Consider the following 17,291-nt stretch of genomic DNA (forward strand, 5'->3'; position numbering starts at 1 on the left):
ATGGCAAGCCTACTTCCCCTCCATAAAATAGTACAAAGCCACAAAAAACGCCATCAGCGTGCAACTGGCTACAATAATTCCTTTTCACCGTGGCAATTATGATCTCAGAGAGGAATTGATGTGCAGAAAAGAAGAAGAGAAACACACGGACACAACTATGCGAGAGTAAACAGTGTAAACAGCCGTTCTCCATGAGCGGTTGGGGACCCACAGAGACGATAGACCACATGCTCCTGACCACTTGTTGCAGCAGGCGGTGCTGCATCTCGATACTTTGATAACAGAAGCTGCAGGAATAATCAGCTGCTCTCCAATCATTTGTCTCTGCTGCTGCACTTTGGTCTGGCTCTGGATTTGCTGTGCTATGGTAACTTTGCAGAACACTGTCCCTGCATACTGAGCTGACTTTGATTTATACAAGTAATGTTTAAACAACACAGACTTCAGAGAGTGCAGATGCAGCCAAGGCTGTTTTCTTAAATGGAGAACAATGTGTGTTTCTGCCTTGTGATGCAGATCCACTCAGAGATGGGTTCTTCCTTAACCCATGCCTAACACTTTCACCAAGTTTTATGAAAATCAGGCTAGTCGTTCTCATAACCCCGCTGACAAATGAACCAAAAACATATCCTTGGCAGAGGTTCAAATTGTGTCTTAATTTTTGAACTAATACAGTTCTTGTCCATAAGGGCCCCGCAGGAGTCCCCAGACCACAGCTTATGACCCCTTAGCTTAGCCTTAGAGAAAGAGCGGCTGGCGTCCTCCATGGCGGCATGCGACCTCCACCCGGTTATGAGACGCTCTGCCCAGGGGCCCGAGGCGATGCTCCACCCAGACACCCCCGCCTTTGATCTCCTAATCACCTGGTTCAGCCTGGGTCTCAGCAGAGAGGGGGCTGCAGGGGCGGGGGGGACAATAATAACCTCAGCAGTTGTTCTTGCGGCCAGATCCAAGCCTTTGTGGGTTGGGTAAAGAAAAGGAAATATTCCTGGGAAGATTCTTAATGTTTATTTTGAATAGTGAACAGCACCAGGCATTCACATCACAAGATACTAAAATAATACTGGGAAAATTCACTTGGTATTTTCATAGCAAGGGGTCAGGGGTTCAAGGTGATAGAGGGAAATCTAAGTGAACTAACATGTTGCCACCTGTTACAAACAAACATTCCCTCACTCTCCTCACATCCCTGCTCTTAATCCACAAATCCACTCACTCTCCTCACATCCCTGCTCTTAATCCACAAATCCACAAATCACCTTTTGGGGAAATCCATGTTGGTCCATTGTTCTTGCACAAAGAAGCAAGAGCTGTTTGCAGCTAACTTACACATCCTGCATGCCAGGCTTTCTGAGCATCATTTGAACAGACAGTGTTTTACAAAAACCAAGGAAATGTGTCTATAGGATCAATTTACTAATGCTATTGTAAAAAAAAAGACCTTTACCACCATGACAGTGCCGATAAATACAAAGAGAGGAAGGTTATGGTTGCTGTTGGAAAGCCTTGAGCATAAAAGGTCCACAGAAAAGATGCATGAAGACATTCTACAGCGGTTACAAGTGCAACATCATCCAAGCTTTTGTCCTCATGTTCAACAAATCCACATTTTGACAGCTGCCGGATTCAGGGAGGCTGAAGGTACTGTCTGTTCTTTTTGTGCTCAGCCGGTAGTGACTCCCACAACAAGCAGACCAACACCAGCACCCTGAGACCTTGCATGCATTCTGTCACAGATACAGTAAGTGTATTTAGCCTGCAGCAATTCTAAGGGCCTTAAAGTGCACTTTGCCTCACACAACTCTCTTGACTTTGCATCACCAGACTTAATTTCCTTTTTTTCCTCTACTGCAGCATGTTCCACAAAGCTCTTAAACACCACATCTAGGGTTCCAATATGGAAAAAACGCTACTGAATGTGTATTGTACACTCCATACTGCAGCTGGGGGGATGAGTGCCTAGGCTCATTTAAAGTGCATTGACCCATGATGAAGCTAATGCCTAATTTTGCAGCATGGGAACCCCCCAGGAATCCCCTGCAGCACCCCAGGGCTCCCTAAACACTTTAGCGGTCATGAGAAGGAGGTGAGAGCGGCTTCTTACCTCAGTAGGTTGGGCAGAGGGATGGAGCCTGAGCCTGACCCCAGAATCCCCCTCTTCCCACTCAATAATTTCTCCACCACGGCGACATTACCGGTCCGGGCGGCTTCCAGCAGCTCCTGCTCCTTCCCCATCCCGGACACAAGTTTACAACGACGGGGTGAAATCCAACAAATCTCCCATATATATCCTAAGTGCCTCCTCCTCTCCGAGCCTTATTCCCTCACTGTCTGGAGAGGGAAAGCATCTGAAAGGACTCCTCTCGCTGCATGCTGCACGGTGAAATAGGTGTTATTGATGCCGCAGAGCAGGTTTGACATGCACTTATCCCCTGGTGCCTTCTAACCTCAGTCCATTCACAAGCACGGCTCCGAAATCTCCTCTCGTGCACGGCTCCCGTGTGTAACCTCAGGGTAACAAGCGCAGCGGGGAGAACCGCGAGCTCCAAAGCAAACGCGAAGTCAAAAGTAAAGAGTACCCTGGTTTACAAAAGAAAGAAAACTCCTTCTCGTTCCGAGCAGAGGCTCCTGTCCGGTCTGAAGCATCAGCTGACACCCAGCGGGAGGTGAAACCCTGTACGCCTCCACAAGAAGCTCTCCGGTCCCGCTGTACTCTCCACCTCTCTGCCCTGAACCTACCGCACTGGCCGGTGCCTCTGAGACACAGGTGTCAAGTTAGCCTGATTACTTAATGTGCACTTCCTGTTGCAGCTTTCAAAATAAAACTCGCAATTTGTTACAAACTTGGCCAACCAGCCTCTGGCATGAAAAAAACATTTCATTCGTCTTTTATATATCTTGTTCTTATTTCATATTTTGATATTTTATCTTTATTGCATATTATATGCCAGTTTGTTTATGAGTGCCCATTGAAAAACACGGCAGTTAGCTAGCTAATGTTAACAATCTAGTAAAATACAACTTCATTCGGCTTTCCTAAAAAGTAAAAGGACACGCAACTTAATAATAACACATTATAATATTAATATGATAATATGAATTATAATGTATTACTATACAATTATACTGACACCATAAAATATGTGTATACTCTTGAAGACTTCTTAAGTTGCATCCCAAGCTAGCAAGTTAACATTAGCTAAGTTTAGATAAGGCAAACAATTAAACGCCACTATTTCAACACTTTTTTCAGTTAAACACCCGCTTTTGCAAGTCTTAGTTGTTTAAAACGTGGGTTATTACCATAGGTTATTACGCCTCATTTAGTTTTTAGGTTAAAAACAGCCAGGGTTAACAGTTTATTGCTACCAAATTAACTTGACAATCACTTGATAATAATTGTCTACTACTGGTTCGACTACATGTCAAGACACATTACTTTTGCACATTTTTGGTGATTTTCTCTTGTAAAAAATGATATGCAAAATATGTTGCTTTGGGGCCAATGTTAAAAAGACGACCTGATTAAACACAGATTCATTTGGGAGTATGCCAATTCAAGCATAGGCAAGAAAACTATTTGACGAGAGGATACCTAGATCATTCACTGAAAGCCCCTATAATGTTAAAACAGTAGCCTACTTTAGAGATACAAATTTCCCCATCTATCAAATCCAAACATAGTTTAAAACTGAATTTTGATGTGCTTGGAATTACTTTGCTTGCCTGGCCTGATTAGAAGCCAAATTCTAATTAAAAACATTTCTGGAGAAAATTAATAAGGCTATTATGTTGCAAAAGTAAATATAGTTTTTTTGTATCTAAGCATCAGGGATGCTCCTTATGCAAAGTTAATCTTTTATTTTGAAATCCACGCCAGCCACTTCCGCTGATTTACAGTACAGTCTGGGCGTGGATGATGGAGATGCCACAACACCAACAGGAGGCGATGCCTTTGTTAGCCTCTGTAGAAAGTCACACTAAAATCCCCCAGCTGTGCTTATTGTGGATATTTTTCATACTTATTGTATCAAACACGGATATGCGCAGTTGCTCTTCCTGCTGGATGTGTGTTCATTGCTGCAGGATTTAGTAACAGGTGTGTTCCTAAAATAGCCTCCCGGTCAGTTCAGAGCAGGGTTTCTATGAATAAAGGCAGAAGATGGAATTTTTTGTAACGTGCTCTGATCTGTCCACTGACAGCCCCACTCTGCCGCGAGTGCATGCTGGGACATGCCTGATGGCTTCAACATGCTGCTTAATTGGAATTTAGAGCTAAGTGCTGCCTTCAAGAGCTCTACCTTAAGCTGCTATGCCCTCAGTCTGAACTCAAAACGTGTGTATTTTTGGATAAGAATTTTTTTTTTTCCTTTAATTTATTATTCCTTTAGTATATGATATGTTAGAAATGTGTAAAACATATTCAGATTTAAAACCTGTCACCATTAAGTCAATTGTATTTTTGCTTGAGAACTAAATTAAACAACTAACTGATTAGCAAAAATTGTTGCTGTTACACTTCCTTTTGTAAATGTATTGTTTCAATGGAAGTTATTTTAGCGAGAAAATTGTTGATGATTAATGATGAATGATGACTTGAGCAAATTAGGGAGCAGTGGTGGATTGTAACAGAGTACATTTACTCAATTAGGCTAATGTATTTCACGGAAATGTTGGAAATTAATTTCCAATATTTTCTCCATATTGACAAATGTCCCCTTTAAAAAGCTTTTATATGCCTGAATAATATAATAATGTATAATGATATAACCCTTATAAGAGGCATTCTGCACAATGAGTAGTTTTACTTTGTATGCTTAAGTACATTTAGCTGATAATACTTCTGTACTTTTACTTTAGTAACATTTTCAACTTAGGACTTTTACTTGTAATGCAGTTTTAACGCTGTGGTAAAAATACTTTTACCCACACTGTCATGGAGCAAAGCTTTTCGATCCTGCACTTGCATTAATTATTTAAGTGATATAATTTTGTAAATGTTTGCAATAAGTCAAACCAAATTTGCAAAATCCAAAAAAATATGGAATAAAATGTCCACACATGGGTGAATTGCTCACATTTAAGAAGCTAGGATGTGTTCAAGGCCCTGCTCAAGCTTAGCTTCAAACTGAAGCACCTAGATGGAATTCAGCCATCATTTTATTTAATTTCACCTTTTCATTACTCCGTCAGAGATATAAAACAGAAAGCAATGATTGAAACAGAGAACACTGAGCCAACACACAACCTGATGACTCTCTCTTTCATCATATGAACCGCAATCCAGCTGCACATAAGCCCCCAACCTCACACACACAGTATATAAATGAATGTGTATGCTTTGCTAACATAACCGGTGCTGCACTGTGACATAACCGTCATCACAGAAACATTAAGCTACAGTATGTAAACAGGCGTTCGTGTGAATAGCAGCAGAGCAGAACTTGTACGTACACGTGTGTGTGTGTACACACACACACACACACACACACACTAAAATGTCATGACCATTTATGTGCACAAAGTCCAAACTCTCTCCTGCTGCGATTATGTGCGGCTCATTTGAGGCTGCACTAAAATTCAAAGAGTTTCTTTCAGCAGTTAACGTTTTTTTTTTTTTTTAAATAACTCAGAAATGCTGCATTAAATGAACTCGTGCTTTAAGCTTCAAACAAGGCACACAAGTTGGAAAATCATAGATGTATTACAGAGAATGAAAGCTGATACATTGCCTTTAGCAACATCACTTCTTTAGGTGTTTTTGCTTGAAAAAGTTTGGAAAATTATAAATCATAATCAAAATAGTTAGGCCCATTTCTGTAGTTATAGTTAACACTAACAATTGGAATGAGTTGAGAAGCCAAGCACTCTGCAGAAGCACAGATATATTTGATAAGGGGGAAAAAATAAAACATGCAAAAGTGAAATTGGATACCCTTTTATTTTCAGCAGTCTTTCAGCAGCTTTGACAGACAAAATACAACGTATTACTTTGTGTCTTTTCTTTCCTCCACAGGGGTTTAGAGGGTGTTAGGTGTTTCTCAAAGAAAGGGGAGCGGGGAAAAGCATAAAAAAGAAAATCATCTCCATCAAACAAATCTATTCACATACAATCGTGTTAAAATTCTACCTCTGACACTTCAAGTCTTGACATCATGTTTGTGCAGAGTCTGTCTTTACAGGATCTAGAATCGTTTTTTGGAAAGATAGAAATTGAAATGAACCGGGCCAAGCTAAAGTTCAGGTTATGATTGTTGCATATTGAGATTTGGAAGAATTACTGAAACTACACATGAAAGCAACGTTTGTAAAACTCAAACTGTCCTTTTTTTTTAATCCTTTGTGCTGTCATTTTTAACATCTGTAACATCTGTTCAGGAGTTTCCCCTGAAGTCGTCACAAAGGCATGAAGCAGCAGCAGATATGATCAACGCTTCATCCATGGAAAAATGACACATGGCATATAAGAAATCTACATAAAGACACACATATATGTAGTCAGGCAGCTTCAATGTGTCTTTTTTTTTTTACAGGGAGCACACATTAGTTCCTATTCCTCCACTTTTGTTCTGTCACAGTTGTGGTTTTATTTACAGTGCTTCCGTTTTAAAAGTGCTGCACATGATAAGTAGCTATTTACACATAGAAAAATAGGAGGGGGGGGGGGGGGGGTTACAGACATTACTGTGGGGGGGCATTTTGCTGAAAAAGCTGTGGAACTGACAGATATAAATGTATCCTCTATTTGTAATGAAATGCTTGTTACTGGCCGACACAAACACACACACATTGAAAAAGAAACACTGCATAACCATTGGAGGATCTGAAGAAAATAGTTATGTGTTCACATTCTAATACAATGTACACTGTACACACTCGGAGGGCGAGAGAGAGCATGATTTGTCTCGTCCATTCTGAATATGAAAGCACTCAATTATAATTTATGTGCTTGCAAAATAAGTTGTTTCTTTTTTAGACATTCTTCTGAAGATACGACATTCAGTGTTCCTTCATTTGTACAGGATTGAATTAAGTCTAAGGTCAGCTGTGATTCTTTTTTCCGTTTTACATGCACAACAGGGATAGTGTGTGTACGTTTTCTGTAGGCACAGCCACGGATATAGATTATTATCCTATTTCTCACACACACATGTGTTTTCTCTCTCCAAGCCTCCGCAGTCCAAAGTGGAGGACATCAGTCTTCACACAGACTCTGCATTGCTTTATGAGGGAATTATTCTGAAGTCTAAATTCACATGGTGGCTTGCTCAACAACAAAAAAGCGCGTAAAGGGAGCCGTTTTAGTCTTTTTATCTGCTTGTTGATGTTGCCGTTCATTTTAAATGCTGCCCATCAGTGTCAGGGGCGGCTGAGTGACAGGAGAGAGGGGCGGGTCTAGCTGCTGTTCACTTTCAGGTTCTTTATGCGGTGCAGCAGCGAGTCCTTCTCCATCTGAGCCTCCGCCAGCGCCATCTTGGCTCGGGACAGCTCCACTTTCAAACATTCATTTTCCTCCACCAGCATCTGGAAAAAAGAAGGAAGAGGAGACACGGGGAGGTGTCACTGTCCGTTTTGTTTCATTTGAAAACCATAAAATGGAGTCACACTTCTGGACATTTGGATGAGATTCCAGCTTCATCTTGCAGCCTTCATCATTGGGTTTTGTCTGCTTTACCGTCATGGCAATCTCCACCCACAGATGAAGGCAATGAGACGTGGTGAAAGCTCAGTAAGATGGTCAAACTGAAATTCTGAAAACCAATAATAAAGCTTCAAGTCCTCTAAGATCTTGAATCAAATGGAAATAAATAATAATTGCCGCCACATGTCCGCTTCATAAAATGATACCAAACATGTTGGCTGTCTTGAGAAAACCTGAAACACAGCAGCATTGGTAGAACATTCAACACTTAGAGCGACCGGTGTTTGCTCATCAATCTGCGAGTCTCTGTGTTTGTTGAGTTGTATTACCGGTGAATAATTCCCCTAGATGTGACAACAAACCTTTCTGCCAGTGACACATCAGCTCACGTTGAAAGGAAATGACCCGTTTTGTTGTGTGGATCAGATGACTTAAAACAGCATTCTGTAACGGATCACTCTTAATCTCCCATTTGAAAATGAATTGTATTAACTCTGCTTGAATTGATAAATATCACTCCCACTGTTGCGGCCCGTCCACACAGCGACGTGCGTTTAAGCTTGGCGGTGGGCGTGTTTGAAGCTTGGGGAGTTCTCGCGAGCAACGCGACCAACAACCAATCACACCAATCTCCCGCCCCCGACATCCAGTTAACGAAGTAAACTGGATATAAACTCCCCAAACAGGTGAAAACCTACCAGTTTCACGCACTATCTCTGCCACCTCCCTCCATGCCTGGCTCCTCCGGTTTGTATCCCGGTAGGTGAACAGGGACTGATCGTACAAGACTGGGTGATTCCCTATCGCTATGATTAATTTCTCCTCCATTTTTTGGAGCATACACGCAGTTTGATTGGCTAGCGCTTGTACTGGCAGATTTGCATAAACGGGATTTGATTGGCTGATGCTTCCACCAAAGCTTCAGAAGCTTCAAAAGTTGAAAATGTCTCAACTTTTCCAGCGAGCCACGCCAGCAGAGCTCCGCTTCCCACAATGCAGTTTGGCGAAAAGTGACGTCACAGAGGGGAATATGATTTGAAGCTATGCTACATGCAAAACTCACAAGAAATGCCAGTCTCTTAAAGTAAATATCGATCCATGGATACATTCCTTGGGATTACCAAACATATGAGGTAAGAGAGGCTGAAATAAAGAAGGTCTACCACACTGTGCAGCACCTAGAGGTCAGCAGAATGTGGCAGTAAATTAGCTCGGCTCAATTTTCCATACTCAAAAAACCCGCAAATGTTTACGGACAATATTTTGTTGGGAAAAAGATCCATTCAAACCAAATGATGTGAATTCCTTCACTTGCATAGTCTGAGCAAACAATTATCCCAAGTGTTGTCGTTAATATTTATAATCTATAATAGAAATGTTTATTTTAAGGGTTAAGAAGAAAACATTTCATAATAATTCTGATTCTGATTAGATAGACTTTATATTTAAATCTAAACTAGCTCTTATCCTCGCAGTACCACGTCCTGCATTGTCCCGTACAAACGTACTCTTTGTCCCACATGTTGCCACCTGGTCACCGTAGCGTCTCACCTTATCTCTGTTAGACGGCAGAGGGCTGCTGGGCAGAGCTTGGGTCTGTGTAGCCTTTGGTACTCCGCAGAACACACGTCCAACCTCAGGAACCGGAGTCAAAGCGCCGTCACTCAACAACCCCTCGTTCCCGGGTTCTGTCTCCGTTGCTGTGTCCACTGTGAGGAGAGGAGAGACAACAGAAGGGAATTAGGAGGTGTGGATGCACCGAGCGCAGATTTAAAAGCATTTACGTGTTATACAACGGTGGTGAATCAGCGCTGAAGAGGATGTGTGTGTTTCTCACCTCCTATAGAGAAGGAGCCGTCGTCCCTCCTGTGTATGATGAGGCTGTCCACGTGCAGCGTGATGGGCGAGGGGTCCGAGTCAGAGGGGTTGTCCCGGGGGCCGTCGTCCTGCAGCAGAGACAGCACATGTTCAGGGTGGAGGGAAAAGTTTGGATATGTGAGAGGAGGAGGAAGGCGCTGAGAGAGAGAATGATCCACATCCAGGTTTCCACTTCAGTTCCGCAGCTAATCTGCTCAGCTGTGAAGGAACCCCATGGAGTGGCCTTTCTATGTCATTAGGCATTCGGTTCAAATCCAACTTCCAATTAGGCCGCGGTTCAAAATATTTAACTTGAACGCCGGTGAGTTATGGGGCCTATTACTCTGCGACACAAATGGATACAAAAAAAATAGGACAAATATTCAGTCATGCAGGTGTTTCTGCAACAATGACCTGAGGGTAAAACTAAAATGTGAATCCAAGGAGCTGGAAGTACAACAATGTACAAAACATCAGGGATTCCTTCATATTGATATCCTCAATTAAAAAACTATTTAGAGTCATCTGAACGTGTCACCAGACTGCAACAGTTTCAGGCCCTTAGGCAAACACTGATTGCTAAGTGATGGCAGTGTTATGACTCAATAACCTCAGAAATAAATGTTTAAAAGTGCGCTGAAAAAACATATTTTTAGGATACCATGGGGGTTTGTAGTTTAGATCGGAACTATGTTGAATCAGTCATCAGTTTTTACATATTCCTATTAGTTTTATCTGTGAGTACCAGTCAAGTTTTCCATTTGTGTTGACTGTATTTTTTTATGTGTGTTTTTAAGTGTGGACCAAAGGAAGGCTATTAAGGAGACCCCATGATAAACAAAGCTAAGTCTCACCTTCAGGTTGACGTGTGTGTCCCTGACGCTGATCTCCATGGGCAACACCTGGGGGGCCGAGTCGTCCTCCAGGAAGTTGGCCATGTTACGCAGCGTGGACATCAGGAAGTTAGCCTGGTATCCGTGGAGACGCAGCTGCAGGAAGCCGTTGCGCTCGGCCAGCGGGGAGTGAGCGGCGGCGCAGGGCCCGCTCTCCAGGCGAGCCCGCACCTCCGGACTGTGGAGGGCCCCGGGGGCCGCAGAGCGGGTCTCTCCACCTGATGGCAAAGGAGAGGAAGGAGGTTAGCGTTATCTTTAGCTTGCTGTCTGCTTCAGCTGAAGGACACACACACACCTGACTTTAAAATACACCCAAAATGAAACAGGAGATTCAGGACTTTCTTCTGTCTAATTCACATGAATCCTGTTAGAACACGTATTTGCTTTTTGACTTAAATTGTGTATTAAAAGCACATAGCCTGGTATTAGAGCTAAAACATATAATGTTATAGCAGATATATTAGCATGATGTTGATATTGGCTTATAACTAACAATACATTGAAGAAAAAAGCACCAAAGTGGTTTGCCGTCTTTAAAAAAATCTTTATTTAAATCTATTATTTTGTTGAAATATTGTAATGACTTATCTGCACTTAATGATCTTAACAAATGGGATTTGTCTGATCATATAAAACCACAGACTGATCAAAAACATGCTCGATGGAGGTCCAATTTATTCATTTCACTTTGTTTAAAAAATACATATCTATCATAATAATATCATAATCAGGACATACTTAGTGCATTAGAGTTGGATTTATGTCATTTTGCTCGCTACAAGGGTGCATGTTAAGGCCAGGTTTAAAGGAGTGTAAAGACAGAAGTGGGATGAAGGAAGCAGAATATCTGAAAGAGAAGTGGGAGAGAGAGTTTCAATCATGGAAAAAAACAAAGTGAGCTGAAAGAAAGAAGCAGGAAGGAATTAAGGAAGAAGGTGGGCTGGAGGAGAGTTGAGATTCTGTTCAATCCCACGGCCTCATGCTGCAGTGATGTTTCATTATTTCCGGGGACTAGGGATTAGAGGGTTCTGTGGAAACACCCACCAAGAACTGAAGATTCAAAGGGAAGTTTTAACCATTGAGCCACTCTGTCTGAGACACTATAAATGCTGAGAACTGAAGATTTGATGGTGTTAGACTTTATTGAGAACGGAATTCAACTTTTATTACCAACTCATTTGATAATACAATCCCTGTTTATTAAAAGGGGTGAATGGGGAAGTGAGGGTGGAGACAAACTGATGAAAGTCGAGGTTTGTTGAGTGTTAGGGGTAATTAAAACCTTTCTTTCACACAAACTTAACACACAAATTGAGCTGGAAAGCACACGCCGGGGTATGAAAATGGCCACTTAAAGAAAGAAATCTGTTTATTATGACTGTGAGAAGTGCATCGCGTCCCTTTAACACGCTCTCTGAAGGAAATTTAGCAGAAGGTTAATCCCAAAGAGCAATTTCAAGACACACACACACACAATGCTGTCAGCTTTTCTCAGATAAAATGACATATTCTCTCTCCATCCTATAGGGTTGAGGCGAATGGAGAGAGAAAGAGAAGGGGGAGCCAGCAGCCGGTGACTGAGTGACTGTGATAAGACAAGGGGAGGGAAGATGGCCTGGAGAGGGAGGGAGATGAAGGGGAAGGAAAAGGTGAAGAGAGGGGAGGTTAAATGAGAGAGGATTAGCAGGAAGATGGAGGAGCTGGAGGGAAGAGGGGAGGAGGAGGAGGGATTGCTCTTGTGAGATAGGGGGGTGAGGAGGAGAGGTAAAGTTGGCGTTTCTCTCATTGCCTGAATCACTGGAGGGAAACTGCAAAGTCTGCTGCAGTGGAGAGATGAGGAAGGAGGGGAGAAAGGGGGAGGAGACGGGGAGAGAGGGGAGGAATTAGGCCGAGCAGAGAATGTGGAGACCAGGGGTTAACATCAGTCTGCACAAACGGCTGCAGTTCATTTCAATCTGACAGACTGACACACACACTTAAGGCTGTGAGACTAATGTGGCAAATAATGGGTCCACTCACTCCATTACTGACACACACACACACACACACACACACACACACACACACACACACACACACACACACACACACACACACACACACACACACACACACACACACACACACACAAAATCTCGACAAAGGCCCCTTCACTTTCATCTTTAGTTGTTGCAGCCTGTTGTGTTTCAAATGTTTATTTGAGTGGATTAGTTTGATGTAATCAGCTATCTCACAATGTACTGTTTCCAAATGTTGCCAAACAGTCACAATAGTTTTAGGGTGTAATATTGTCTGATGGAAAGTCCAATAAACAAAGTAACACATATAAATAAACTACAAGCATCAAATGAACAGCAGCATATCACATGGCTGCAGACTTCCTCTCACCCAGGCTGCGGTTGCTGAGGTACTGTCTCAGGCTGACGTTGCCCAGCTGGGTGGGGGTGACCCGGCCCACCTCCAGAGCCACGGCCGTGCTCTCTCCAAACGCCTCCATGCTCACACACACCGACTGCACCTTCAGCACCAGCACCGACACCTGGAGGAGACGAGAGCAATACAATGAGAAACCAACACCAGGGATTTCAAAATCCTCCACACATTTTCCTACTGCACTGAATTTCTAGTTCTATTAATGTAGAGGCAGTATAATGACCTCAATATTGACCTCCCGGTAAAGTTCATTTTTTACCCTTCATCTGTTTGAGTGCCACATCTTTTTTTATTATTAAGATTAGCAGTATTTTATTTCACAATACAGTATTTTATTTTACATGAGTCTATTCTACATGTATATCTCCTGAACTCCTTGCACTGTAGTATTGCAATATTCTCTTGCACCATTGTATTTATATTCTGTCATTCCTTGAAGTATTTTTATAGTTTTTTTTCACTTGTTTATTGTTCTATGTCTTATATATATTTATGTTGTAACGTTGGAGGAGTCTTTGACTTAAGATTGTCATTGCCATAACTACATTGTAGCTACTGTGCATATGACAATAAAGCCTTTGAATCTTGAATCCACAATGTGGAGGATGTATAATAGTTGATTTCTTAACTTTTTACTCTTCTGAAAGCTTTGTTATCTTACTGTATCTTTGGTGGGGTCGTCGATGCTCTGGGAGGTGGCGCTGACGGTGTCGGGGGACACGCCCCCCTCCTGCTCTGGACCAATGGCTGCCTCCGTGGCGCTCTCAGTGGCACTCTGCTCGCTGATGGCATCCTTGAAGCCGGACATGGACACGTCATCTGGTCACCACATCAAACAAATATTATTTACACAGAAAATACACACTTTTTTTCCCTAGCTTTTTTTGCATCGTCATGTTTTAGAAATACATCATGGGACTAAAGAAGCTTCCAACACTGAGATATCAGAGCAATGCTGCCCCCTTCTGGTCAACATAGTATCCTACCAGTATATGTGCAGTAAGGATATTTAAAAGATTAAAAGATTTCTGTATCTACCCCTAATCACAGAGGACAGAGGTCCTTAAGAGCTACAGAGCAGTGATGCTGGAACTGAAAATGTACTTCTTGTACAGCTTAATGGTTCCTATAAAGAAAACATGCTTTGTTCATTATGTGACTTGCATCGAATAAAAGAAAACATTTTTAATTGCTCATTGTATGAGGATTTAAGCTCTTCCCTCTCTCTGTTAGATGTTTTTTCCTAGAGCTTAGGGGAGAACACAGAATTCTTTATGCGCAATTAGGTGTGTCTCAATATACCATTACCATACAATGTAATATATCCACAATCAGTTGGATTAAAAAAGGTATTTCTGTGTGTTAAAGTGTGCTCCACCTCTCTCCAGCAGACTGTACGTGTCTCCGTCCTCCATCAGGTAGCTGTCTATGGAGATGTTGTCCAGCGACTGCAGGGACGGGCTCTTCTTCATGTTCTTATAGGACACAGCGAAACTGGACTGGGAGCGGTCTCGGATCAAACGACCACTACAACACAGATGAAGTGTGTGAAAGACAGTTCATTTTAAATCATATCTTTCTTTATTTGTTTGGGCAACACTCACGCAACAACTCAGATGATTTAAGAGTGATTGGCATTTAATGTTGCTTTTAAAGAAAGCAGGTGCTTTTCTATTGTTTAATCTGATAGGGCGCAGAGGCTGTCAGGGCTTACTCTGCAAATCATGAATTAAACATGGCTTCATTTCTTTGTGTGGTGTTGTTTAAGGTCATGTACAAATAATCAAGTGTGCTTTCCTCCAAAGCTCAGGAAATGATCTACAGGAAAATCACAACAGATAAATCAAAGTGGCTCCCTGCAGACTGAGAACACAAGGCTTCAAACGAAAAGACACGTCACAAAAGGGAGCTTCATTTTCCATCACCACGAGTACACAGGTAGACCCCAAACACAGGACTCATTTAACACACAGACGAGGACCAGCGTGTCATGCACACATGCAGAGGCATGCCCTCAGGGGATTCACACAAACACATTTAAACTGATTTGTATTCATACAAGGATCAGAGAGACACACACACTCATTATCGCAGCTAATCACAGATCCAGTGCCTTACATGTTGGACATGGAATAAAGGGAGGTGGATCTGCTGGAGTTTGAGGAGCTGAGGAGATCAGAAACCACAGACAAACTTCCTTTCCTTGGTAGAGAGAAAACACACACACACACACACACACCTCGCAAGGGTCAAAGCCAAGGTCAAGGCAGAAAAATAAGTGAATGGGTTAAGAAAGAAGGAATATGAAGGGATGAAGAATAGTGTTCATTCGGTAAACCTTAACTATGACTAAATACTGTATGTTGTTTATCAACTTCCATGACGATAACAAGACAATGACTACATTGGTATAAGGTTAACTGTGATTATATCAATATTTAATATTGTTGACGGAAAAAGACAGTCTTAAAATTTTGTTTAAAAAAATTAAAGTCTTTGAAAAGTCTGTTTATTGACATTTATGACAACCTCAGGGCTTCTGAAAAGAAACAATGTGGTATTATGTGGCTAAACTAGATGAATTTAAATGGTAAATAGAACCTTTTGACTAAAAAAGGCAAAAATAAATATACAAATAGTTGCGGTTTTGATATAAGATAAGACTCAAAGGCCGAACTGAAACTGAAAAAGAACAGGATGAGGTTGATTGAATATGTCATAAACTAACAAGGACATTTGCCAAATAGCCTACAAAGCTACCAGAGTGAATATGAAAACAGTGGATGAGAAAACACACACAGGAAGACAGAGCAAGTCAGCCAACATTCACAAAGTCAGAGAGGCGTGAAGTCTGAGCATTCATACTGACGGACTCATGTGGAAGCACAACAAACAGCTCTTGTGTTCAGGAGCAGACAGACTCCATTAGAGACAGGCTCATTCATTAGAGTCATCCAGTGAACCACAGAGGGGGGCATTTGGATTCACTGATGAAATGTTTAAAGCTGGAACTAATTATAACTTGGATTATATGTTTTCTTTTAAAAAAGGGCTGCAATTTCTCAATCCATCTGTGGGTCATGGATGAGTGAAAGTCTAAAAAGAGTGAGAAATAGTTCAATAGCAAAATGTTTTATCTTTGCATAGACTGAACAATGACAGTTTCATTTATAATGGAATGTAAGATATAATGCTGGATCTTGAAATGTCTTGATTTGTTTAACACACAGTCCAGTTAAATCACAACTAGATTTGCATCCGTTTACCGCCATCACGGTACATTCTTTTAAATTCCTAACAGTTATTGTTAATTATCCGAGAACATTATTTTAAAAGCTCACAGATAGTATCATTTTTCATTTAGTACGCTATCGTGCAAATATTTTTTATATTATATAGGTATATAATGTATTATTTTGTATGTATTTTTCTTACTTATTATTTATAATAACATGTGCCTACTATTTGATATATTATGTAAGTGTACTCCTATTAATCCCTCTGCACTCTTGCTGTTGTAACACCGTACATGTTCTAATTCTCATGATTTTACTGATCATAATGTATTAATATATACATTTTGGTGTGATAGACTGAATACCTGGATACAGACTGAGGCATCTTGCCGGCTTTGTCTTTGTCGCTCCAGTCGGACAGGGGGTCCCCCGTCTTGGAGTCCAGTCCCAAATCCTCATTTCCTGCCAGACCGTCTGCTCCCGCCTCCCCCGCCTCGTCTGAACTCCTCCTCCCAGAGTTCTTAGCTGAAGTCCTGTCCTCCAGTAAGGCTTTGTGATCCGAGTCTGGACGTGATGATGAGTTGGGAACAAGGGGGGCAGGACCCTCGGAGCCCTCACCGCATAACAGCTGGTCCACAATGCAGGCCCCTCCTCCTTCAATCCCCCTCTCCAGCCCCTCTCCCGCCTCACCTCCAGGCTCCAGAGTTCCTCGGCTGTCTGAGGGGGAGAGCTCGGACCCCAGCGGAGAGCGAGACCCCTCAGGATGGGGGATGGGCTTCAGGAGCAGGGACACCTCGGCGCCTTTGAGCAGGAGGCCCAGGCAGACGGTGAAGGGCTGGTGGTCTGCGGGATCCTCAGAGGGGTCCTTGCGGTCCTTCTTGGAGCCCATGGCCTCTAGATCCTGCTGCAGAGTCTGCTGCAGGGCTTTGATGCTGCGCTGCAGATGCATCAGGAACACATACTGCCGGTGGCTCACCTGAACACACAGCGAAGTAGTTATTATAAATACAGTAACACATACAACTACATTCATTTCAATGTCAACTGGGATTTGACCATTATGAAAAAAAATTGCCCAATGATTTCCAAAATATACTGCCTCGCCCAGGTTTAGCATTTATGGTCCGATTTGTGCTCTACAGGCAGCAGTACAAGTATCACTCTAACCCACTTCCATGTGTTCATAAACACTTTTTTGTGAATCGATACATTAAAAGAGTCATTTATCCA

The 17,291-nt window shown here is 42.1% G+C and overlaps 3 protein-coding genes across 8 annotated transcripts in view; 1 reads left to right on the plus strand and 2 right to left on the minus strand.

Annotated features, from left to right (window-relative positions):
* Positions 1–17,291, plus strand: part of LOC104965314 (protein kinase C beta type-like) — a 469,227-nt gene that overhangs the window by 248,883 nt on the left and 203,053 nt on the right. The window lies entirely within an intron of this gene.
* Positions 1–17,291, minus strand: part of lmo3 (LIM domain only 3) — a 224,206-nt gene that overhangs the window by 126,989 nt on the left and 79,926 nt on the right. The window lies entirely within an intron of this gene.
* Positions 5,923–17,291, minus strand: part of bltp3b (bridge-like lipid transfer protein family member 3B) — a 33,379-nt gene continuing 22,010 nt past the window's right edge. The window contains exons 15-23 of one of the 2 annotated variants that reach the window (XM_010793558.1): positions 16,427–17,037; positions 14,944–15,027; positions 14,204–14,352; positions 13,487–13,644; positions 12,781–12,931; positions 10,354–10,610; positions 9,480–9,588; positions 9,194–9,351; positions 5,923–7,524 (exon numbers count right to left, since the gene is read on the minus strand). In XM_010793558.1, the coding sequence (XP_010791860.1) occupies positions 7,396–7,524; positions 9,194–9,351; positions 9,480–9,588; positions 10,354–10,610; positions 12,781–12,931; positions 13,487–13,644; positions 14,204–14,352; positions 14,944–15,027; positions 16,427–17,037 (1,806 nt within the window). In that variant the 3' untranslated portion in view covers positions 5,923–7,395. The remainder of the gene's footprint in view (positions 7,525–9,193; positions 9,352–9,479; positions 9,589–10,353; positions 10,611–12,780; positions 12,932–13,486; positions 13,645–14,203; positions 14,353–14,943; positions 15,028–16,426; positions 17,038–17,291) is intronic. The other variant, XM_010793559.1, reaches the window with a different exon arrangement.

The sequence above is a fragment of the Notothenia coriiceps genome, unplaced genomic scaffold, assembly GCF_000735185.1.
Source record: "Notothenia coriiceps isolate Sejong01 unplaced genomic scaffold, NC01 NC01_scaffold00037244, whole genome shotgun sequence".
In the NCBI taxonomy this organism is placed as follows: domain Eukaryota; kingdom Metazoa; phylum Chordata; class Actinopteri; order Perciformes; family Nototheniidae; genus Notothenia; species Notothenia coriiceps.